Source organism: Pelmatolapia mariae, linkage group LG2 (genome assembly GCF_036321145.2).
Source record: "Pelmatolapia mariae isolate MD_Pm_ZW linkage group LG2, Pm_UMD_F_2, whole genome shotgun sequence".
Taxonomy (NCBI): Eukaryota; Metazoa; Chordata; class Actinopteri; order Cichliformes; family Cichlidae; genus Pelmatolapia; species Pelmatolapia mariae.
The window spans coordinates 16,040,235-16,063,982 of record NC_086228.1 but is presented as its reverse complement, the minus strand read 5'-3'; the positions used below and the strand labels follow the sequence as shown (position 1 = coordinate 16,063,982).

The following is a 23,748-nucleotide window of genomic DNA, read 5'->3' as shown; positions in this document are numbered from 1 at the left end:
CCATCAGCAGGTGTTCTTTGGGTTTTGCTAACCAAACTATCTGTTGACTCATTTGCTTTGGCTCCTCCTGCTGATGACTCCTGGGGTTTATGGGAGTTTGTAGGACAGTTCTACACCTGTCAATCAAACCTAAGACGGAAGGTAAGCAGTTTGTCCAAACTGGAATTAAATGGTCATGTGTTTTGAAAATTTACACTGGCTAAACCTGGCTGAAAAAGCTGATGTTTAAGCCATGTGTGCTGGGTTAAAATTACTCCCAGCAGTTTTGGCTCTCCATTCATCGGCAGCTATGGATTAACTAAATTGTATCAGATAAGATGATGATATTCCAAGGGGAATTGTGGCTCAGACTGGTTTAACTTAGACACGTACGTGCCAGTAAAAACTAAACCAGCTGGACATTGGCCTGAGGACACACCTTAAAATAATGCCTGACTCACACTTTACAATCTCATAACACTGCTCTGACAGAGGGCGACTTGCGCAGTTGTAGCTGTCTTAAGTAAGCGGCGCCGCTGCAAGAGCAGCGCAGCTTTTGACGCTCCTGAATGTATCAGTGTTATGAGAGCGCTCTTGTAAGCTACATACCTCACTGGTAGTTCGCGTAGCAGGTGTGCGGGTTTCATAAGCTTTTAAACTGGCAGCAAAGTAAGGACGTAATAGCTTCTCTTCAGGCTGTATTTTTTTCAAAAGACAACCCGCTGTCTGCTTGTGAGTTTGCACTGGCAGACACACAATGTTTCCAGCTAGCAGATACTCATGCCAAGGTACGTCAGCTAATAGCCGGTTAGCTAACACATTTCGAGCTTGCACTGTTTGACGTTAGATACCGCTGTTGGACTTCACCAGCATTTTTTTTTTACTCTAGCATTTATTACGTAATTAAGTCGTGAATATGTTTTCCTTGTTGTTAAATGCGTTTAGCAATTATTTTTACAAATGCTAAGCTTAGCATTAGCCCAAACAGCCTAGCACCCTCTCCTGTGTTAGCGTAAAGCTAATAAGTAGGTTAAAGTTGAACTAGTATATAGGTCAGTTGAAATGAGTCCTAAGCCTAAGATACATACACTGTTACGACTTTTCAGAGGTTTACGTACTTATTTTAAGGTCCCCTCATTGTTTTGAAACTTAACAAGCTATTTATTAACGGGAGACCAATGATAAATCGCAGTCATGGGCTTATCTTTGCAGTAGTTAAAGAGTAGCTCTGCAAGCTTGGCACTTAGAAGTGCAGCAGCTTCGCAGGGTAATTACTTGATGATCTAATTGTTGACGTGTTTTGTTTCACAAGTCCTATGACTACATAAGAGGACTTATGAACCTGCCTAAACCCTTAGGCTTTGACTATTTGTGCTGGTTGAAAGTCTTTTAATTTGTTTCTTTTCTTTTTTAACCCACGCAGGCTGAAAGCAGTCAAGTTAGAACAGTATTTTTGTTCACGTTACCACCAGCCGAAACTGGTCTTGACTGGCAGCTGTTTTCTGTCTTGCAGCCCACAGATGTGCCAGGTTATTACAGAAAATAAAAACAGAGCATGCTACCCCTCAGCTCTACACAACACTACACAGAAGGGCATGCTCTACAGTGTCAACACCCCGCATTACCACACACTACACCATCCATCCTCGAGATAAAGATCCAAGATGGGAAGGTAAGCAACTTTGTTATAAGTTAATTAAGAAGTTAGAATCATGTGATTAATTACTTAGTTAGAAAATTATTTTTTAAACACCTTCTGCCCTCTGCATGGAGTCTGGTTTTTGCAAGAGTCACAGAATTGTGCCTGCCCCCAACCCCCAAGCTAAATGCTATTGAGTTATATGCTCCTGATAAATCATTATTTTCAATCCATGTATTCAATACATTCAATCCATTGTACCCTCATCCTACCTTTGACACAAATAAAGACTGAAATACTGGGTAGAAATCTTTTGTACAGCTTTCAAATGTAACTGCATACGTACTTGTCAAAATCCATTTTCAGCTTTTTCTCCTAGTGTGTTTCCACATTGGCAATCAGTTTTAGCTTCTTTTTTTTTTTTTTTTTAATAGCCCTTTTCCACTAGTACCTACTAGAGATGGACCGATCCGATATTACGTATCGGTATCGGTCCGATACTGACCTAAATTACTGGATCGTATATCGGAGAGAAATAAAAAATGTAATCCGATCCATTAAATATCACGAAAGCACCTCACAAAACTTGCGACATGGCGTAACTCAGCTCATAACCTTAGCATGTCGGAGCAGTATGCGTCACGTGATAGAGCGGCTGTGGCGTGCGTGACCTCTCGGCGGTCTGGTTGAGCATTTGGAGCCTCGCTACCAAACCAGCATTTCATCTCAGAGAAAGTTATCCCAGAGAGAAGTAAAGCAAGTATGTAAGTTCATCTTTGAATGTTTGTAAAGCATTCCCACGTTAAGTTTAACAACCGATATATGGAGCGACTGCCTCTTCTCTTCTTTTGCCTCTTCTCTTCTCTCTCCCTCCCTCTCCTGTTGCTACTTCAATAATGAAACTGATCATCATCATCAAAAGGCTGATCGGCTTTTCTGTCGCAACTCTCGTCTCTATTGTTTGTTTTTGGCCCGCTTTTTTTTTCTGCACTGCATCAAATTAAAGTTGATTACGTCGATTAAGCATCATGAGGTGGAGGGTGGGAGTGGTTCCCTATTTTTTTTTTGCTGGGAGTTGGCAACCCTATTAGTTACGTTGCTTAATATTTCCGCTTAGTACTCTTTAAAATACCAGAATAGGGAGGATGGTGTAGGTTTAAGTTTATTAGATTGATCAGTATTGCTGAACTATGAAATATTTTGGGTGTAGTGTATTTTTTGCATACAGGTATAACAGAATAGCTTTAGTGTAGGGCTGTGCGATATGACCAAAATCTCATATCCCGATATTAAGACATCTATCGTCCGATAATGATATAAATCACAAAAATGCAACATTTTCTGTAAATTCTGTGAATCTCGGGCAGCTCGACTTGTGTGAAGTGTTTCCAGCTGGGCGTCATGGACCTACAGTCGAGTGATTTAACTGATGCATGAAACTATACATTTTTAGACATAAGTTGTAACGGCCGCCGTTTCCTTTGTGAGTATTTATTACACAGCGTGCTGCGGGGAAAAGGCTGTTCTAACGTTTGAGTCTAAGGTTTATTTTTTAGCACCTGACGGCTCTTTTTTGCTTCTCATCCGTAAATACTCTGCATCTTTCACGTGATTCAGTTTATTTTGAAAAGTCTCAACAGGATCTTGAGCTTTATTGTGAAAGGTTTATGTGGAAAATAAACAAGCGGACATGCCGTGGTTTTACCGTGGTTGTTGCTAACGACAACGCATAAAAACAAGTGCTTGTCAGTCTGTAGTGTGGTTATATTAAATATAAGCGAAAGAGAGAACTTTAAGAAATTAATATAGCCACTACAGTGACCATCAAAATGATGAAAAAATATTGCCGTAAACAGTTTATTTTGCGACACCACGAAACAAACGATAGCTTAAAATGAAACGATAGACGTTTTTATATCGTCATCCGATATATATCGTTATATCGAACAGCCCTACTTTAGTGTTTTGTTTTGTTTTTTTAAACTTGAGTATGAAATTATACAAAATGCAGCAAGATATTAAAAAACAGTATTATTGATTAAAAAATACACTATATCGGATTCATATCGGTATCGGCAGATATCCAAATTTATGATATCGGTATCGGACATAAAAAAGTGGTATCGTGCCATCTCTAGTACCTACTGGAATCGGATTGGCTCAACTCGACTCAATTTTTAGACTTTTCTATTAGGTGGTACTCAGTTGTAATAGAAAACGACTGAAACCGCAGGTAGTGAAAAGGGGCTCTTCTTGTCATCACTTTCTGTCAGCATTTCATCACACCTCTTGCACTCAGTCTTTCTGACACACACTTGAAACGCAGTTTGGCAGACTTCAGTTAGGTTAATGATTTCATGGATTTTGTGGCACACTATATTTGTATATCTTCTAATTAGTTAAAGCAATTTTTCCAGAGGCAGCTGTATTTGAGGAATCATTGGAGTCTGGTGCTGAGTGCACAAAGTCTTAGTCAACTGCATGCAGCAAACATAAAAAGAAATCAAGCTGAGTACACTCAAAGAGAAATTGCAGTGTGGATTTGGTATGCTAGGAAGGTTGAACTACATTCTTTCATGCTTGTCAACTCTTAAGCATGAATAAAACAATAAAATTATTTTTGTTTTTTGTGAAGTCTTATCGTTGTTCTAATGTCAATCCAAATTTAAAGTTTGCTGTGTTCATTTGTTGCCATTCAGTAAATAGTTTTGTTGCTTCTTTCACTTTTAGTGTTTTCTATAGCTACATTGATACCAAAAATTCTCAATTTTTGGTTTGGGGTGGCATTACTTTGGCTTTAAGTAAGAGCATCTGGGAACACAGAGCTGCTATTTTCATCCTAGATATTTAAAACTAGCTAAGTACTGAGCGGCGTTCTCTTCCACATGTCTATTTCCCTGAGTATCTCTTCTATATTTAATGTTCTTCTTGCAGGTGTCGAAATGGAGAGGTTTGCAGATGAGGCAGATGTGGTGATAGTTGGTGGAGGTCCTGCTGGTCTTGCAGCAGCTATTCGTCTGAAACAGCTAGCCAATAAACACGAAAAGGAGCTGCGAGTGTGCCTTGTGGAGAAAGCCCCTCAGATTGGAGCACACACTCTGTCAGGAGCCTGTCTGGAGCCCAGTGCCCTTACTGAGCTCATTCCTGATTGGAAGGAGCGCGGGGTAGGTGACTTAAAAAACGAATAGTTATGTCTATAACTTCTGTTCCCTGAAGGAGAGGAACGAGGTACAACACATAAGTATGGGATATCACGCCCTTGCGTGTCCTGGCTGAAGAAACCTTTATTCACGCCTTTAAGGCAGATGACGTGTGATGACACGCGCACGGCCCCGCCTGCACATATAGCCGCTGTCATCACAGTCATCCCTCAGTTCGATAGCCGCTCTTCACCGAGCCAAACTGCTCAGTGGGGCCACCTTGTGTTGTACCTCGTTCCTCTCCTTCAGGGAACAGAAGTTATAGACATAACTATTCGTTCCCTTTCAGTCGATTCACTCGGTACAACACATAAGTATGGGACATATATACACGCCCCGCAGAGCAGCCACCGAACCGGAATCGGGCCACTACTTCCTTAGTGAGTGGTAGACCCAACAGAAAGGACAGTATGAGCCACCGAAGGGGCTGTAACGTCCAACCGATAAAACTGCACAAAAGTGTGCGGTGATGCCCAACTAGCTGCCGCACAAATATCAGCTACAGGCACCCCTTTAAAAAGAGCCCATGAGGTTGCCATCCCCCTGGTGGAATGAGCCCTCACCCCGTGGGGCAAAGCAAGACCTCTGGTGCTGTATGCCAGTGAGATAGCTTCTATAATCCAGTGGGACAGCCTCTGTTTGGACAGAGATCTACCTCTATTTGGATTGGCGAAGCAGACAAACAGCTGGTCACATAAACGCACATTCTGAGTGCGCTCAATGTAGGTGCGTAGCACACGCACTGGACAAAGAGAATGCATCCTCCTCTGCTCCTCAGATGCAAAAGGAGGGGAGCAAAAGCTCAGCAACTCAAACTCCATTGAGCTATAAGATGCAGGCATGATCTTGGGAAAATAGGCAGCATTTGGACGCAATACGACCTTGTGGCCATCAGGAGAAAACTGTGTGCAGGCGGGATGCACAGACAGCGCATGAAGGTCACCCACTCGCTTTGCCGAAGCCAAAGCGAGAAGTAATGCAGTCTTATATGAAAGAAATTTCATATCCACAGACTCAATAGGTTCAAACGGGGGGCTACAAAGGGCCTCCAGCACCAAAGACAAGTCCCAAGCAGGGACACTGGACTTAAGCACGGGTCTCAGCTGGCGAACTCCTTTCAGAAAACGTATGGCGAGGGGATGTGCACCTGGTGTCACCCCGTCAAAGCCAATATGACAAGCAGATATAGCTGCTAAATAAACCTTAATTGTCGAAAATGAAAGGCCCTTATCCAGCAGCTCCTGCAGGAATGACAAAACATCCGCAATAGAGCACTGAAATGGGAGAGTGTGGCGGTCCTGGCACCATTGCTCGAAGGCTCGCCATTTGTAAGCGTACAAGCCTCTAGTAGATGAGGCCCTAGCGCTCTGAATTGTCGCTATCACACTAGGTGGCAAACCCTTAGCAATCAAGTTTAGCCTCTCAGCAGGTAAGCATGAAGGCGCCACAGATCTGGGCGCGGATGAAACACTTCTCCTCCCGCCTGAGAGAGGAGATCCCTGCGGAGAGGAAGCTGCCAAGAACTCGCTGCTAGCAGGCTGATTATTAAAGGGTGTAACCTCCATTCTCTCACCAGAGGACCCCCCCTGGAGAGAAGGTCCGGCCCCAGGTTCAGGTGGCCCGGGACATGGGTGGCTCTCAGAGACAGAAAATGAACACTGCACCATAACAGCAGAGAGCGAGACAGCCTCAACAGGGGAAGAGAGCGTGTTCCTCCCTGCCTGTTTATGTAAGACACCACTGTTGAATTGTCCGTCCTGACTAAGACATGCTGGCCCTCCAGGACTGGACGGAAATGCTTTAGAGCTAAGAACACTGCTAACAGCTCTAAGTGGTTGATGTGCAGCTGGCGCTGAGCTGCGGACCAGATCCCTCTCACTGATGCACCCTTGCACAGCGCTCCCCACCCTCTTAGGGAAGCATCTGTGGACACCACCTTGCGAAACAACACCCTCCCAATCCGAGAGCCCTGATGCAGCAGCCTGGGCTCCCTCCAAGGACGGAGAGCTAGCATGCAAGACGCGGTTAGCGGCAGCCTCCTCCGGGGATGACGCGATGCACACAGGCGGTGAGAGAGAGTCCAGCGTTGAAACGCTCTCATTTTTAACAGTCCAAGTGGCACTACGGCGATCATCGATGCCATCATGCCCAACAAGCGTAATATCGTCTGGAAACGCAGTCTGCGTCCCAGCTGAAACTGAGCGAGGCAGCGATGAAACGCGGCCACTCTGTGATCCGACAAACTTGCGCGGCTGGAAAGCGAGCATATTTCCAAACCGAGGAAAGAAATCTGCTGACTCGGGATTAGCGAGCTCTTTTGAAAGTGTGACAGAACCAGTGACAGCTGTGTCTCCGCCTGCTCTCTGGAACAAGCTGCGAGAGCCCAGTCGTCTAGGTAGGCTAAGATGCGGATGCCTCTCTCTCTGAGGGGCGCTAGCGCTGCCTCGGCACATTTCGTAAAGGTGCGAGGAGCGAGCGACAGCCCGAACGGCAGCACTAGGTATTCGTAGGCTACGCCCTCGAATGCAAACCTCAGAAACTGCCTGTGTTTCGGGTGTATAGCCACATGAAAATAAGCATCTGTTATATCGATTGTCGCAAACCAATCTCCCGGGCCGACTGCATTCAAGAGCTGTCTGAGTGTTAGCATCTTTAACCTGTACGTACGTAGATACGTGTTCAAGACTCGCAGGTCGAGGATTTGACGAAGCCCTCCCCCTCTTTTCGGAACAACAAAATAGCGGCTGTACCAACCTTTGTTTGTCTCCGAAGCGGGGACCACTCATATTGCTCTTTTCTGCAATAGCGCCTTTATTTCCTCTCTGAGTATCCGGCTTGACCCGGAACTGCAACCGGTAACCCATGGCAACGGTTCGCAGCACCCACGGAGAGGGGGCGCAAGCGCGCCACTGAGGGAAGTGAGCAGCCAGCCAGCTGACCTGCAGCACCGTAGGCAGGGCGTTGTCGCCCCCCAGTGTGTCTGCAGGGAACTGCATCACCTGCCTGACCTGGCTCATTCTGCCCGCAGGCTGAGCATTTGTGATTGTTTGAGGATAAACAACACTCTTTATTGATTGTAACATGGGAACATGTACATTCACACAGTTTGTTGGAGGCACCTTTTCTGGGGCACAACAATGAAAAACAGCAGGAACACTCGATGTGGTCACCTGAACATTTAACACACCTGAACAGGGAGTTACCTGAGGCATTTTGTGTGCAGGGGTTTTGTGCTTGGGAGACAGTGTTAGGAAAGTGCAGCGCCTTCTGGGGCTGACAACCTGAACAGAACTTAAGCGGCACCTCTTGTGCGGCAACAGAGGGGTAAAAGCAGCGTCTCCCTGCTGCTGGACCCCTTCTCCACTCGAAACCACAGCTAGGAGGGCTGAGGCTTCTTCCTCCTGGGCGTCGGGTCCCGCTGGGGGCCCGAGGGTGGGCCTTTGCTCCAGGCCGACTGGCGTGGAGCTCGGGCTGGAGGATGTGCTCTCGCTGGCGGCACACCCACTTCAGCAGTGGGCGCCGATCTCTTGCCAGTCGGCAGAGGAGCGGCGTGCCTGTGAGAGCTAGCTGCGGGCTTGGGTTTCGGCTGACGTCTGGGGATGATGTCGCGCAGAGCTTCTGTCTGCTTCTTCCTCAGATCGAATCTAGCCTGAATGGCTTCAAGTGAATGTCCGAATAACCCCGCCGCAGACACTGGTGCGTCCAGATATACAGCTCTGTCCCTATCCGGGACGTCAGAGAGGGTCAGCCACAGGTGCCTCTGCGCCACTACTGTCGAAGCCATCCCTCTGCCCAGGGAGAGCGCTGCACAGCGAGACACACGGAGGATGTGATCTGTGGCGACTCTGACCTCGTTAAGAAGAGGTGCCAGCGGGCTGTCATCAGGAACCAGCGATCCGAGCTCCGCCAGGCACATTGCCTGGTACGTCTGGAGCATGGTGACGGAGCTCATGGCGCGAGCAGTGCCGGCCTGAGCCCGATAAATCTTCTCCAGCTGCGAAGCAGAGAATCTGCAGTGCTTGGACGGCAGAGTTGCGGGGCCGCCGACACCATGGTTATGGGACGGGGCCAGATAAGCAGCCAGAGACGGCTCCATAGGGGGTGGGTTAGCTAAGCCAGCCCCCTCGGCGCCGTCCAACTCCATGTACTGTCCATAGCCGGGCACAGTGACGCGGGTAGACAGAGGTTTGTCCCATGATGCTGTTAGCTCGCAGACAAAGTCTGGGAACATGGGAAGGCAGTTTTTGGCCGTTGCGGGCTCCGGTGGGAGGAAAAAACCCGCGAACCGCGACGGCTTCTGAGCTGGCGGAGGAGAGGGCCAGTCCACCTGCAGCTTCTCAGCAGCACGGCGAAACAGGGAGAAAAGAGAGGTGTCATCGTGGCCGACCGGCGCAGCAGCGGCGGCACATTGGGCCGACAATGAGCTCTCCTGCTCATCCTCCGACAAACCATGGATGTCCAGGCCGATGTCCAGCACGTCATCGTCTTCCTGGGGAGCGCTGGCGGGCTTCAACCCAGGCTGAAGCCCGTCAGCGCTCCTGCATGGTTCTGGCTCGTCATCGGCTAACCCGTCAACATATTCCATGTGGTCAGCCCAGCTAATTGCGGGGACATCGACCGGAAAATCCTCGTCTTTGGACTCGGACGAAGCCGGGGCTCCAGACTCGGAAAGGAGAGGGTCATGCCGTGCGACAGCCGAGCGTCCCAGCACTTTTACCACAAACGTCACCCGTCTTTCCAGGGTCGAGCGCCGGAGCTGGCGGCAAAACGCACAGGCTTCGGGCTCCGTCAACGCTCTCCTAGCGTGGACGATCCCCAGGCAGACAGGGCAGGCATCGTGCTGGTTGCTGTCGTGCAAAGAGAAACCGCATCCCTGAGGACGGGGGCGAACAGAAGATTTCTGCTTTGCTCGCTTCGGTTTGGAGTCCATTCCAAAACGCAAAGCGAAACGCTGCACAGGAAAACTTGAAATTAGCACTCCGCGGGCAGCCTACACACCAACAGCGCGGTGGAGGCTAACACCAACAGGGGCAGTTAAGCTAAGTTCAAGTCGGCAGACAACGGAGCTAACTAGCAGCAGCTAGCTAGCCCAACTCAGCAGAGGTGTTCTCAGCGAGGTGAAGAGCGTAAGAACTGAGGGATGACTGTGATGACAGCGGCTATATGTGCAGGCGGGGCCGTGCGCGTGTCATCACACGTCATCTGCCTTAAAGGCGTGAATAAAGGTTTCTTCAGCCAGGACACGCAAGGGCGTGATATCCCATACTTATGTGTTGTACCGAGTGAATCGACTGAAAGGGAACATGTGATTGATGTATAGATGTTTTTGTAGATTGTGTAATGCATGTGACATGATTGCATGTAGGGAATGCTGTATTTAAAAAAGGCAACATATTGTGCATACTATCACATAGAGTACTGTGCAGGTGTCGGGAGCCACCCCTTATTTCTTTATATTTTTCTAGGAAAACAGGAAATATGAGCAGCAGCTTATTAAATGTTCAAACATGGAAATACATGGAATACTGGGAAATACAGTATATGAGACAGAAACAGAATTTGTACAATTCTATGAAGCTTGAAAAATTGTTTGGTATGTTAGAGTATAGTACAGGTAAAAGAATGTAATTTTTTAATAATAGAAATTGTTATAATTATAATTGTTTTATTATATTGTTATTATAGTTTAAATTATTAGCGATCCTTTGGAAGTCAAACCATCAATAATAATGTTTGTACTACAGGCACCATTGAACACACCGGTGACTGAAGATGTATTCAGCATTTTAACAGAGAAATACAGAATCCCTGTTCCCATACTGCCAGGTAAAAGCCACATGTATTAATTTTTAATAAAAATGTTATAACACTGTCTTATGCTATATGTCTCAATAGAGTACTGGCAAAGCGATATTTCAGTTAGGGTTACGTGGTTTAAGGCAGAAATCGGAATTGCACAAATTGGTAAATTCTGGGACTTTCTTGATTACACTCTATTTTCACCAAAAATCTTCATGTAGTCAATAACAGACTGATTCATTAATTGTATATTTGTGTATATTCATGTTCATAGATTCTTAATGTTTTTTATTTATTTGTTGATTGTTTGTTTTCTGTTTGTTTGTTTTTTACACGCTGCTTCATATAGAAATGTGAAAATATTTTTTTAATCAAGTATCCGGTCTTTAAGTCTGACATCATAAGCTGTTTCCGGGTCCAAACTCCACTTCACTGAGAGTTACAAACTATCTAAATTCTTTCATCTCTAATAAAATGACAGTATGGCTGCTCTACCAGGTTTAACATGCAGGCATCCACAAAAACAGAATTGGAGTTTAACAGAGTTCCAAGTTAGCAGAGAGTTAACTCGCTAGTTTCCATCTAAGGATGATATGCCATGTTCTGACTGAGGGATTATTAAAAAATTAAAACGTACAGCTCGGCTATCTCTTCAGACATAAACGAAGACAGAAAACTAAACAGCAGTGGCGTTTACAGGGTTACTGAAGTTGGGCTAGCTGGCATATAATGATAATATAATGTAATAAAAAGTTAATGTGAGGGTTCCCGATGGTTAGTGACAAATGCAATTGCATGACAGGATGCTGTAAATGGACCAAACTTCAGTCAGGGAAACAACTGAGACAATCCATCCACAATACGAGGTTAGTCATTAATATACTGCTGCATGGGCTGGGCTGTAGTTACATCGTAAGGTTTTAAAAACTGAGCTTTAAAATGTGCTGCGAATGAATATTGGCAATAAAACCGAGAGACACCAACAGTGATCACTGACTTTTTTTAAGGAGCTAGTTTAGATTAAATAGAACAAGATACAAAGAATTAAAACATTATAAAAACACAACAGCCTTAATAAATGCAGAGTAGTTTGGACTCTGAAGCAGGGCTCATACGTCATCACAGATTATATCATTCCAAATCTTATATCTTTAGGGTGTCTACATGCCCTTTTACAATAAATGTAATAAAAGATCTTAAAAAGTATAATAAACTATACTCCTGAACTCTACTTGTTTATAAGTGTTTTAAATGATTTCAGGGCACGTCACTGCAGAAAGTTTCATGGTAAGCTCACGAGATGCATGAGCAAACTTGCCTAAAACAATTGCACTATAAATATAAGGTGTGAAATTAAAATTCCAAAAGTCTAGCTGAGACAGTAGAATGGTTGGAACCCTAATGGTATGAGCCAGCCTGTTTGTTAGTCTTTAGGTTAAAGGTTAATTTTAAAGGGTCTTAAAATGGACTTTGACCAAAATATCTTCACAAAAAGACACAGAGGTTTACACTTGATATGGTTGTTTTTGTTTTGTTTTTTTATTTTGCACTGAGATTGTCAAGTCCAAAGACTCGAAAACCTGTAATTCAGCTTATTGATAAAACTGTTCACTTAATCTGTGGATGACCCTTCTTACCGTTCATAGGCCTGCCCATGCAGAATCATGGTAACTATATTGTCAGGTTGGGGAACTTTGTGCGCTGGCTGGGGGAACAGGCTGAGGAGCTTGGTGTTGAGCTGTACCCTGGTTATGCTGCAGCTGAGGTAAGATGGTCTTTGATTTTTCATTGATGTACTATATGTCTTTGGCATTCAAAACATTGTGTGATTGATGTCTTGTTCACGAGACACAGTATCTGAATTACCAGTGGTAAGATATTTACGAAACTTGGTGAGCGCCTTGCTGATCTTGTTTATTCTCTTGAAATTATTTGTTTGGCTTCTATGAGGCTATCAAACTTAAAATTAAAACTTACTATTATTGCTTACACTACTGGTCTGGTTTTATGAGTTATAAAAGAATAATAAGAGACTGACATCACAAACCTTGTATGTCTTACTTTACATGATAGGCTTAAAGATGGTAGGAATTTACAGAATTAGGAATGTATAGACATCCAGTTTTCAACCATCTTAATTAATTTAACATGTAGTGGTTAGTGCTCTCTCAATGTGTAAAGTGTTCATTGTTAACTCTGTTATGTTAAGGTTTTATTTCATGAAGATGGAAGTGTAAAAGGAATTGCCACCAATGATGTAGGCATTGCCAAGGATGGATCGCCAAAGGTAATGTTCTGTGAAAAGTTCATTTAATAATACTGTTCCACTGTTGTCTTTGGTGTGTTAGCTTAATGAAAATTAGAACCATTAGGAGGTTTCTTGTAATCTACACATGAATAGCTTTGATTTATCAAGTCTTTATGTTAGGGATATATAAAACAAACTGAACCATAAGGCATAAAAATATGCAGTTTCTTTATTTATACTTGGGAAAAAGGTCTACAAAACAGTATAGAGCATTATATATGTTGTTTTTGTGTTTCATACGCTTCATGTAGAAAATCATATTTGGCTCTGAGAGTGTAGGGTTTGATCTATTTCAAGGGCTTTTTCCCCCCATTCTGCATCATTAGTGTCTACATAAAAAGCAATTGAGTGTTTGTCACCAGGACAACCTAACTATTCTCTAATATATTCAGTTACTTGTCTTTCATCTATGAATCCTCCTCCTCTCTTGCATCAGGATATTTTTGAGAGGGGAATGGAGCTCCATGCTAAAGTCACGTTGTTTGGTGAGGGCTGTCACGGCCACTTAGCCAAGCAGCTGTACAACAAATTCAACCTGCGTGAAAACTGTGAACCCCAAACCTATGCCATTGGCCTGAAGGAGGTAAATACCATACACTGTCTTTATCAGCTTAGTATTTCAAGACTGGATGACATTGTGGTTCTATAAGCATAAATAAGAAGTCACTATAAGCTTCAGGCGTCATCAGGCTTCAGGTTGCTCTAAATGCTTAGTTTCAGCCTTTTTTTTTCTTGTCTGTTTATGATTCTCTTAATATGGTCATCACAGGGACATAGCACTGGCTCTAGCCACAAACCTTTTGTTTTTTTGACATTGTCAATCAGAATAAAGCCATTGTTATAGGTGGCTTCAGCTTGCAACAAAAGAGGGAGTCCACTCAAGTTTACTGAGGTTTAACTGGTTTATTTACAAAGGAAAATGCAGTGAGTTGTTTGATGTGTGTGCTTACCTGAGTGAATGGTAAGTCTGTGTCCATCAGCCTAGAAGTATGACTGCCATATTGAGGAGAGGTCACATAGTCTAGGATACAATCAGTCCCTGACAAGAAAAAGCTGGGCTAGGCCTCCTTAGCTCTACCCGGGGTCATATGACTTACAAAAACAAACTGACAGGAGGATGATGACAGTTGACTTTAAAGGAAGAGGTGATGAACAGAAAATGGATGAACTGAGGCTCTTTACTAAGGCCTAGGATAAGATAAATAATTACCATTTTCAACTTTGAGTCATGCAGAGTTACTAAAGGTTATAATATGGCACTATAATACTAAAGGAATAATATAGTAAAGATACGTCACACTTTGTAACATCTCATTTGTCTTTGTTTTTGTGTCTTTTGTTGTTAGCTGTGGATGATTGATGAGAAGAAGTGGAGGCCAGGCAGAGTGGAGCATTCTGTGGGTTGGCCCCTGGACAGAAACACGTATGGAGGATCCTTTCTGTATCATCTAAATGAAGGAGAGCCTCTAGTGGCCTTGGGCTTTGTTGTGAGTGGTTTTGTGCACATTTTACCAGTTCATACATGATAGCTGGATGTTCCATGCAGTAAAAAAAAAATGTCAGGATATTGTTTGAGCTCTTCAATAAAGGCTTTGGCATTTTACATTATTAGTTTTTATTATTCAGTCTGTAGAGTATGAATAAATAAAAGCAATTCATTCTCAACATTCATTCTTCCAACTAGATCATATGTGTTGTAGGATTACACATTATGTCTGTGTGCTGTATCTGATGTAGAGATAATTTGAAATTTAAATTGCACATGTATCATGCTTTTAGTAATAAACTAAGAAAAAAAGGGTCTCAAAGCAACCCTGATGTGATCACAGCTTCTGCACACATGCACTGAGACAGTTGATATCACTGGGTTTTGGGGGTTATTTTGCAAATTTTCTCCAACTCTGTCAGACTGGATTATGAAGCTCTCCACTGGTCATTAATTGAGTTCATTTTGCATTTCATTTTACCACCAAAAGACACACGCACACAGTTTCGCTTGAGGCTGATCTCATATTTTGTCCTGATTGCATGATGCCATTTTGAGTTGTTAACTGGATATTCAGAGCTACTACCATAAATGCCAGGCAGGTTTCACATCTATGACCAATGCCTTTCATGTGCAGTCAGTGAATGTGGCCACACATCAAGCACAGAGGAGTCTGTTTCCATATTTGCCACGCTTTAATCTTTAGCCTCACCCTTCTTCAGACAACTCAACACAAGATGACCTTGTGTTGCATTATAGAGGACATTAGAAGTCCTGGTATTTTTTGCTTCAATGTCCAATGTGAGCTTTCATACCCAAAAAACGTCCTCCCATAGTTTCACTCTGGAACTTTCAAAAAAGTTCAGTATAAGGTTCAGAGTGATCTGAACAGGTACAAAAATAAGTAGGGTCTCTATTTTAAGTTTAAATGAACTGGCAGGCATAGATTGGTGGCAGAAAATGTTTTCAGCCTGCATTTGTCTTCAATTATTATTATTTTATTTTTTTTCCCCACTCAGTCTGTTGAAGTTACAATTTCTCTCACGTCAGGTCGGTCTAGACTACACCAATCCTTACCTGAGCCCATTCAGAGAGTTCCAACGCTGGAAGCACCATCCCTTTGTAGCTCCAACACTGGAGGGAGGCCAGAGGATTGCATATGGAGCCAGGGCCCTGAATGAGGGAGGATGTCAGGTATGTTTGTACTCTGCGTAATTGCGTCATTCAGAAAAAAAAAATGCTCACATTTGTCTGATGTGAACCATTTGTGATTTAATGCAAATTTCACCTTCGGTACTGAATTATTATGAATGTCCAAAGAGTGAGTACAGCACATCACAAGATGTACATCACAACTTAGGTTTACTCTAAGGACTGTTTTAATCTATTAATTAAAGTCATGAGCAATCAAGAGTAAACAAATTAAAGTTGTTAACTCGATATTAACAGCAAACAACAACAAAGAATTGATTAGGTTTATTATGTTGTACTGCAGCAATATTGTGTGTTTGGTTATTAATTGTATAAAGCATTTGAATTTGTGAGTCTGTAAAGTGGTTGTCTTGATTTTTCTGTTTATGATTAATTCCTGGCCAATTTGAATTTTAGTATTAGTGTATTTTAATAATAAAGGGTCTGAAAAGAGATTAGGTAATATCACTTGAGCTATCAGAGATGGAGAGGACAAAAGTAGAATATTATTGCTACCATTCTCATAACAAAATTAAAGGCTAAGCAGTTCAGACTCTCAAACACAGCTTTTTAACTAGTAATAATTGTCATTTGTTTTCCATGGGGCAGGGGTTTTGAGCCACATGCAGCTCTTTTGTCCATTTTCCATGGCTCCCTCTGGCTTTTAACATAAACACTAGATGGCTAAGTTGTCACCCTTTGTAACTGCCTTAACTGTGTGCGGCCCAGTTGTGCTTAATGTGTTTAAAAAATGTTCAACATTACTATATTGACCAAGCATTACATTCTACTTGTAAAAGTGCTGAACAAGGTGGAAAGTTAACACTGCTCTCTAATCCATATGTACAGCAAAAGTGATCACCTGGGGCTTTTATCTGGCAGAAAAAAAATGAATAAAAAATATATATGACTGCTCAGCCACTCCTCATTCACATAGGCAGGAAAGCTGGGGCCTTTGCTCATCCCTGAGGGGGTTTTACATAAATAGATGCCTGAATATTAATTAAGTCTTACTTTGTCATGGGCCAGAAATGTGTTTAGACATAGTGACACATTTTCCCAGGTTACATCTGATTAAATGGCCAAATTCAAAAAATCCAATTAAAAGTTTACTTAAAAGTAGAACAGAAGAAAGTTAAGCATGAACTACTTCCTGTTTCTTTTCAGTCCATCCCAAAGTTGACTTTCCCTGGAGGACTGCTGATCGGCTGCAGCCCCGGTTTCATGAATGTGCCAAAGATCAAAGGCACCCACACAGCAATGAAGAGTGGCATGCTGGCTGCTGAAGCCATTTTCCCCAAACTCACAGCAGAGACTCTGGACTCAGAGACAGCAGGTACAGAGTTTAAGACCTAGCAATGATTATGGTAGCTACAGTACCTGTATGTATTACATTTACTCAGTCATGGGATGTTGAGGATTCTAGTTCTCTAAATCAAATTCTGAAACAACATAGGGGAGACCCTACAAACCTGGGTCACACAAGATTGAATGGCAGGTAGCAGTTCTGAAAGGTTGAAAAGGTCAGGCAATAAAGGCTTATGAGTTTTCAATACACCATGAGAAAACTTCTTTCCTAAGGGGGCATCATCTTTGTGCTCAAACTAAAGGTGCATCAATCAGGGAACTGCAGTATCAATAAAAATGTCAAGTGTAAGCAGTTTCAAGGGTCATGACTCACTTTCTGAAAGGACAGAATTCATTGACAACGATTTATCACAGGTTCAACATAACCAAAAGGGAAATAATATACACTTGCCTACACAAAACCTTTGCGTAGGCAACAAAATGGATCTCGTGAGTACAGTGCTTACTCAGTTAATAAAGGTTATGTTTCAAATCTTGTACTCTGTAAAGAAACTTTTTTTTTTTAAATGGTTAGTTAACCAAACTGCTTTTTTACACCTAATGGTAGTGTCCATTTGAGATGGTTTCAGATTTACATGCAAGGGTTTGGTGTAACATTGTTTTGTCCACTTTCATTCATGTTCATTCAGCCTAAAGTCCTTAAATTTGTTATTGTTAATTATCATTTCTATTTTATTATTTCTCCTCATTAGGGCTTCATGTACCTGAGTATGCTGAGAACCTAAAGAATTCTTGGGTGTGGAAGGAGCTGTACGCAGTAAGAAATATTAGGCCATCATTCCACAATTACTTTGGCCTCTACGGTGGTATGATCTACACTGGCATTTTCTATTGGATCTTTAGAGGAAAAGAGCCTTGGACCTTAAAACACTGTGGTGAGTATTGCAGAACAGATTCTTTATTTTAGGGCTGCAGCAATTCATTAAGTAATTTGATAATAAAAAATTCTTGACACATTTTTTGCTTAGATGCTTCGATTAACACGTGGCTCTGTAGCGCATCATTGTCACCATGAAAACGTGAGCGTTCTAAACAATTATAAGATCTCTTTTCAGCAGCACAGAAACTTTGCATCAAAGCATGGGGCAAACTTCAGATATGCTTGCTTTTCTTCATTTTAGCCATTACATTCTGCTTTAAAGGCGTAAAGACAAACTCACTCTTCGCTTGTCTCCTTCACACTTACACACAAGTACAAAGCACAAAAACTCATGAACATGAACACACAACAAATCTACCTCATCAGACAGTACTTGAGAGTATTTATATATTTTTTCCATCCATCCATTCTCTTCCACTTATTCTAGTCGGGGGAGCTGGAGCCCATCCCAGCTAGCATAGGGTGACAGGCAGTGCAGTGTTTTAAAATTTTAAAACATTGCAATTTCTAAAATAGAAAACCAATGAGCAGTTCATTTAGAAAGACCTGTGTTTTTTCTCTTTTGAGTATTTATTATTGCTCATTAATAAGACAAAAGTATTTCTTATCCAATTATGTGATTAATTGATAGATTACTCGATCACTAAAATAATCGGTGGCTGCAGCTCGACTTTAACTCCTTACCAGGCTGTACAGACACTCTTATGTCCTCAACAGAACTCTTAGTAGCAAAACTGCATTTAACAAGTGTCTTGTTTGATATTTGCAATAATGAGGCAAAAAAAAATAAGAGGTAGAAAAATGGGGGGAAATGGATTCATGCTGAAGTGTAATTTTCTGTTTTCTGCAATTTTTTATTGCAACTATTTATGGTCCTCATTCTAAAAAAAAAAACCCTACATGGTGTAAACATTGAAAATAAGAAAATGTCTGTATTGCCAGTGACCTTGACTTAATGTGCAAAGATTGCAAAGTGGACTACTGTAGGTTTTCCACTGTGTTCAAGTTTGTTGCTGCAGACCGGCAGAAACCGCAAAATACCAGTGGTTTGTCTTTACCTGAGGTCTGAGGTTATCTTATCCTAGCGGATAAATCAGCATTTTGTGACCAACTCTGCAAAATCTTTCTCAGGTACTGATGCAAACCAGCTGAAACCAGCTAAGGAATGTACACCGATTGAGTACCCCAAGCCTGACGGCAAGATAAGCTTTGACCTGCTCTCCTCTGTGGCGTTGAGTGGGACCAACCATGAAGGGGACCAGCCCCCACATCTTACCTTAAAAGATGACAGCATCCCGGTCGCCAGGAACTTGGGTACTTATGATGGACCCGAGCAACGTTTCTGCCCCGCAGGTAACGCCACTACAGTCCCGAAAGAGAATTGCAACATGTTTTCCAGATAGTAAAGTAAGAAGGTGAAAACTGAGTTCTTGCATACATATCCAGATCAAATTAAACAGGGCATGTTAACATTAGTAACACAGAAGCAATGCGCTTAGAGGGCAGAGTTACATAATCTAATCATTGTAGTTTAAACATAATAGTCACCTTGACATTCACTCTGTTCAGAAAAGCAAACCAAACATTTGTACCTGAAAACTGGAACCAGCAATGATTTAGTTCTTTTATGTGTTAAATGGTCAATGCTTTATCAGAATTGCTCTCATTTAGAGTTCTCTTAAACCAGTTATGTGTAGTTGTTTCACCAAACATGGAGCACACATGTACTAGTTAGCATTGTTACTTCACTAGATTTAAACGTCCAGGTTGGTTGGGGGCTTTTGAGAGTTTTTATGTTCTCCTGTAAGTTTGCGCTGAGTGCTCCAGGTTTCGCTCCTGTTACATTAATTCAAAGATGATGTGAATGTCTCTTTGTATAAGCTGTGCCATAGGCTAACAAACAGCCCAGTTTGAGTCCTGCCTTTCACTTGACTTAAGCAGGCATAAGCTCCAGCCCCACCATAACCTCTTTCTTTGAATTATTAACAGTGGAGACCTTGACCTCTAAAGAAGGGATTCAGGCCCCTCTTTTACCCTCCAAGGAAGAGTCTTTCCTAATCAATAAAACATTGTTCTGAATTTATCACCTTTGTCTTAAAGTGAAACATCTCTATCCTGGTTTTACTAGTCTGAAAATGATGTGACTATTCCTGTGAGCATCCTACTCAATAGATCTTGAACACAGTTGAATACCTTTAGGAGATTTTGGACCAGTGAATTATGAAGCACTACCCACAATGATTAAAACAGCAAATGAAGTAAAGTCTGGTAGTACATCACTGCAATATAGTTCCCGAGAGTTGTACATTCAATTCCAAGGCTCATTGAAGATGTTCTGATGGGTTAATGTCTTATTGAGAACTTAAGCTATTTTGACATATACAGGCTTTAATGGCATAAATGTTGGGTGCAGTAAGCTCAGATATTAGGTGAATGCCTGTGTGATATCACATTGCGGTGATGTGCAAAAGTAGCAGCTAATATTATGTCCTCTTCTTTGCTGCTTCTTACAATTTCTTTCCAGGAAATTTCCACACCTTAACCATAGGACGTTAAAAAAAAAACACCCAAGTTTACCAATTCCTTCTGTGTGCTACATGTGGAAAAAGGCAGCTGTCAAAAATCTTGTATCCTGATTTTCTTTTTCTTCCCCAAAAATATTTTAAGGTCATTTGCAAAAACTGACAGACTGTAGATTTCTATAGGTGCCGTAGGTTTTGCATGCACACCAGGCAACGTTGCAAGCAAGCTAAGTATTTTAAAAAAAGAGAGCAAGTTGAGACCAGCATTCCTGGGTGTCTCTGTGGTAATGAGTAACATTTTCTTGTTTTTAAAAGCTTCAGCCTCCGTTTAAAACCAAATCTCACAACAAATGTAATGACATTATTATCAGTAGGTTTAGGGTATGAGTGAGTTTGTTTATTAAGCCAGGTAGACAGGCTCAGGTTCTGTGTGTTTATCTCCATTTAAGTGAAGCTAAACTCATTATTCTGTCTCTCAGACTGTGGCTCCATTTGAATTCTCTGGAAACTGAAACTTAATGATGTGAGGTCTACGAGAAGCAAAATGCAGCACAAGTTGAGACCCACAGACGCAAGCCCTAAAGAGCATGGGAGACTGGATATGAAAGGCCAGCAGTTACATTAATACCCCTGTACACAGTGCAGCTTTAGGTCAGCAAGGTCCAAATTTTTTTTTAATAGTTATGGGAATACCAGGGTTGGCTGGCAAAAAGCAGCAGAGAACTAACACAGCTTAAATCTATTACTTGCTCTCAACCTTAGAGCCTATAAACTATCCTTGAGGTTGAAAAGATGTGTTGTTGTTTTTTAATCACAACTATGTTTGGAGTATAATCAGTCAGCCTTACACTGTTCCATATAATAAGGCCACAAAATCTAGAACCTGCTACATGTTTAAAATTTAAAATGTAGTTACATAAGCGTGTTAGGTTTTGCCCTGCACTCATCATTACCAGTTTCAGGCTGTTGTTTGGAACTTAAATTATTAAATTATTATATTTACCACAGCCTACATTCATCTGGGCACAAACACTCATTAACCATGATTAGTCTAATTTTGCAAGCACGCATTAGGAATATGTTTGGGGGTTTTTTTGTTTGTTTTTTTTAAAAATCTACAACTTTACCATCACTGTTTGCACCCTTGGTCTTGATCATCCATCCATCCTCTTCCACTTCGTTCAGAGTAGAAGTGGGGCTGGAGTCTATCGCTGGGCTTTATAGGGTTTGGTAATAGTTAGGTCTGTGTGCTATTAAAATTAAAGCAAGGAGCAGTAATGTAACTAGGAGATGGGGAAAATTGGATTTCCTGCTGAAAAGCTGATTAAACTATCAACTTTTACACTCATTATTTCATCTTGTTAACCTTTGTGGTAGAAACATTCTTTTAATGAGTGAAAAAAAATGACCAATCTTAGCTAATGGTTCTTCCTACATTAAAAAGATTTATAATTTATGAAAATAAAAACCCACAACATTAAGACATTTTGCCTGCAGGTGGGGCAACCATTAAAAGAAAGACCTGAAGCAGACATAATGACTTGACTATTTTCAGAAAGCAACTTTACACTGACCTATGAGTCATTCGTGCATAACTCAAGGGATGAACTTAGCAAAGAACCAGTTTTGAAATGGGAACTTTCTTATACCAAGAAAAAAAATTAGTGTAACTGTAGATAGCTCTGGGTGTGTCCAGACTATCCAGCATTGTTTGTTCCAGCTTCTTTAAATGCCAAATAGTGCGCTCTTTGCTATCATCCAACTACACTTCCACAGTCCAAATGATGTATGCTGTAGGCTGCCGCCGTAGTGTAGATCAGTTACCCCCACACTCAACAATCCTTTCTTCTATCGCATTTGGGGTGACGAGATCTCCCCCTTTGACCTGTCGTCCTTGCTCCCCCTTGCCGTAGCACTCTGGATCCTCATATTTATCTCACTCATGTCTGGGGTGGGGGATCTAGGACTACTGGATACAGACACCCCCAGGCGGGAATCAAACTCCCACTCCCAAACCCAAGGCATGTAGTCTTATCACTACGCTATCCAGCTGCTACAATACCTAGCATAATGGATAATGGCTGGTCTTACTTAGGCTAAAATAAAAAAGGCATAAAAACAGTCTCACTGTAAAAACATACTGAACTAGTCATTGCCCATAAATATTTTAGAATTGACCTCATCACATTCACTGAATGGACACATTTTAGGAAAAGTCATAAAATATGAATGTTGGTGTTTTATTTCAACTTTCACAAGATTTTTTTTAAATGCAAGGGGGTCTGTTCTAGCTAAAGCAGTTCTAGTGTTAAGAAATAGGAAATAATATGCAGACCTGAAAGACACATCTGGTCCTTTAGTTTATCCATGGACTGTTTGCTGAAGTCTTAGTAGAAGAAAAGGCTGAAAGTTGGCGGATTACACAAACACTGGACTGAAAAATCAGTGGCAACTGGTCTTAATGATTGTCAATATGTACAGGGGAGGTCAGGAGAGAGTACAACAGTGTCTAGAACCATCTGTCACATTTGGGGATCCTGTCAAAACTGATGAAATTATGAATGCAGACATGTACTGTCAGATTTTGATCCTCCATCTGGAAAGAATGTAACAACGGCTTCTTTATTCAGGATGACAGTGATTCCAAACATGCTGTCAGAGGGGTAAAAGCAAGCACCTAGACAGATAGAAAACTATCAGTGCAGCAACCATAACGGAAACTATAAAAGGAAGAACTCTTCATTATCCATGTAAAGATTTGATATAAAAAGTATCTCACATAGATAATCATGTCATTATGTCATTCAAACAGCTTTTCTTCTGGGTCTGTTTTCTAACTCGTTTACTCTCTCTCACCCACAAACACTCAGGTGTGTACGAGTATGTTCCCCTGGACACAGGTGATGGGATGAGGTTGCAGATTAATGCTCAGAACTGTGTCCACTGTAAGACCTGTGACATTAAGGACCCGAGCCAGAACATCAACTGGGTTGTGCCCGAGGGTGGCGGCGGACCAGCCTACAATGGAATGTGACCATCTTGGGTGTTTTTCTACTTTTTGTGTTGAAAGATTACTTGAGTATGGAAAATGTGCCTGAGTATATAGAGCTCAAGTAACTATGTAGTTATTTGAGGGTACAAAAAAGGACAAAGGATGTTTAAAAACTTGGTGTTGGAGAAATTGTTTTGCAGGGCCGTGTAAAACTGAAGTCAGAATTTGCAGTTTTTGCTGCTTTGGAGGCATTTTAAAGTGTTTTTTGTTTTTAAGAAGTACTTGACCAATTGTAATAGTATATATATATGATCACCTCAGGTTCATATCAGCACTACTGGTGGTATATACAGTATTGTATATATTATGATAATGTCCCAGTAC

The 23,748-nt window shown here is 42.0% G+C and overlaps 1 protein-coding gene across 1 annotated transcript; it reads left to right on the top strand.

The window, feature by feature from the left end:
• The first annotated feature begins 510 nt into the window (after nt 1-510).
• Nucleotides 511-23,702, top strand: etfdh (electron transfer flavoprotein dehydrogenase). The gene is made up of 13 exons (XM_063493953.1): nt 511-767; nt 1,493-1,651; nt 4,553-4,782; nt 10,563-10,644; nt 12,264-12,382; nt 12,827-12,904; nt 13,362-13,508; nt 14,272-14,412; nt 15,462-15,605; nt 16,770-16,938; nt 17,663-17,845; nt 18,982-19,203; nt 23,243-23,702. Exons 1-13 carry the CDS (start codon nt 737-739, stop codon nt 23,404-23,406), a joined length of 1,869 nt encoding a protein of 622 aa, XP_063350023.1. The 5' UTR covers nt 511-736; the 3' UTR covers nt 23,407-23,702.
• Nucleotides 23,703-23,748: the final 46 nt, after the last annotated feature.

Bases quoted from the DNA above. Each gene is read 5' to 3' on its own strand.
- etfdh (XM_063493953.1), top strand. From the start codon at position 737: ATGTTTCCAGCTAGCAGATACTCATGCCAAG. The intron at 12,905-13,361 runs GTAATGTTCTGT...CTCTTGCATCAG, and splicing joins CCAAGGATGGATCGCCAAAG to GATATTTTTGAGAGGGGAAT. The intron at 19,204-23,242 runs GTAACGCCACTA...ACAAACACTCAG, and splicing joins GCAACGTTTCTGCCCCGCAG to GTGTGTACGAGTATGTTCCC.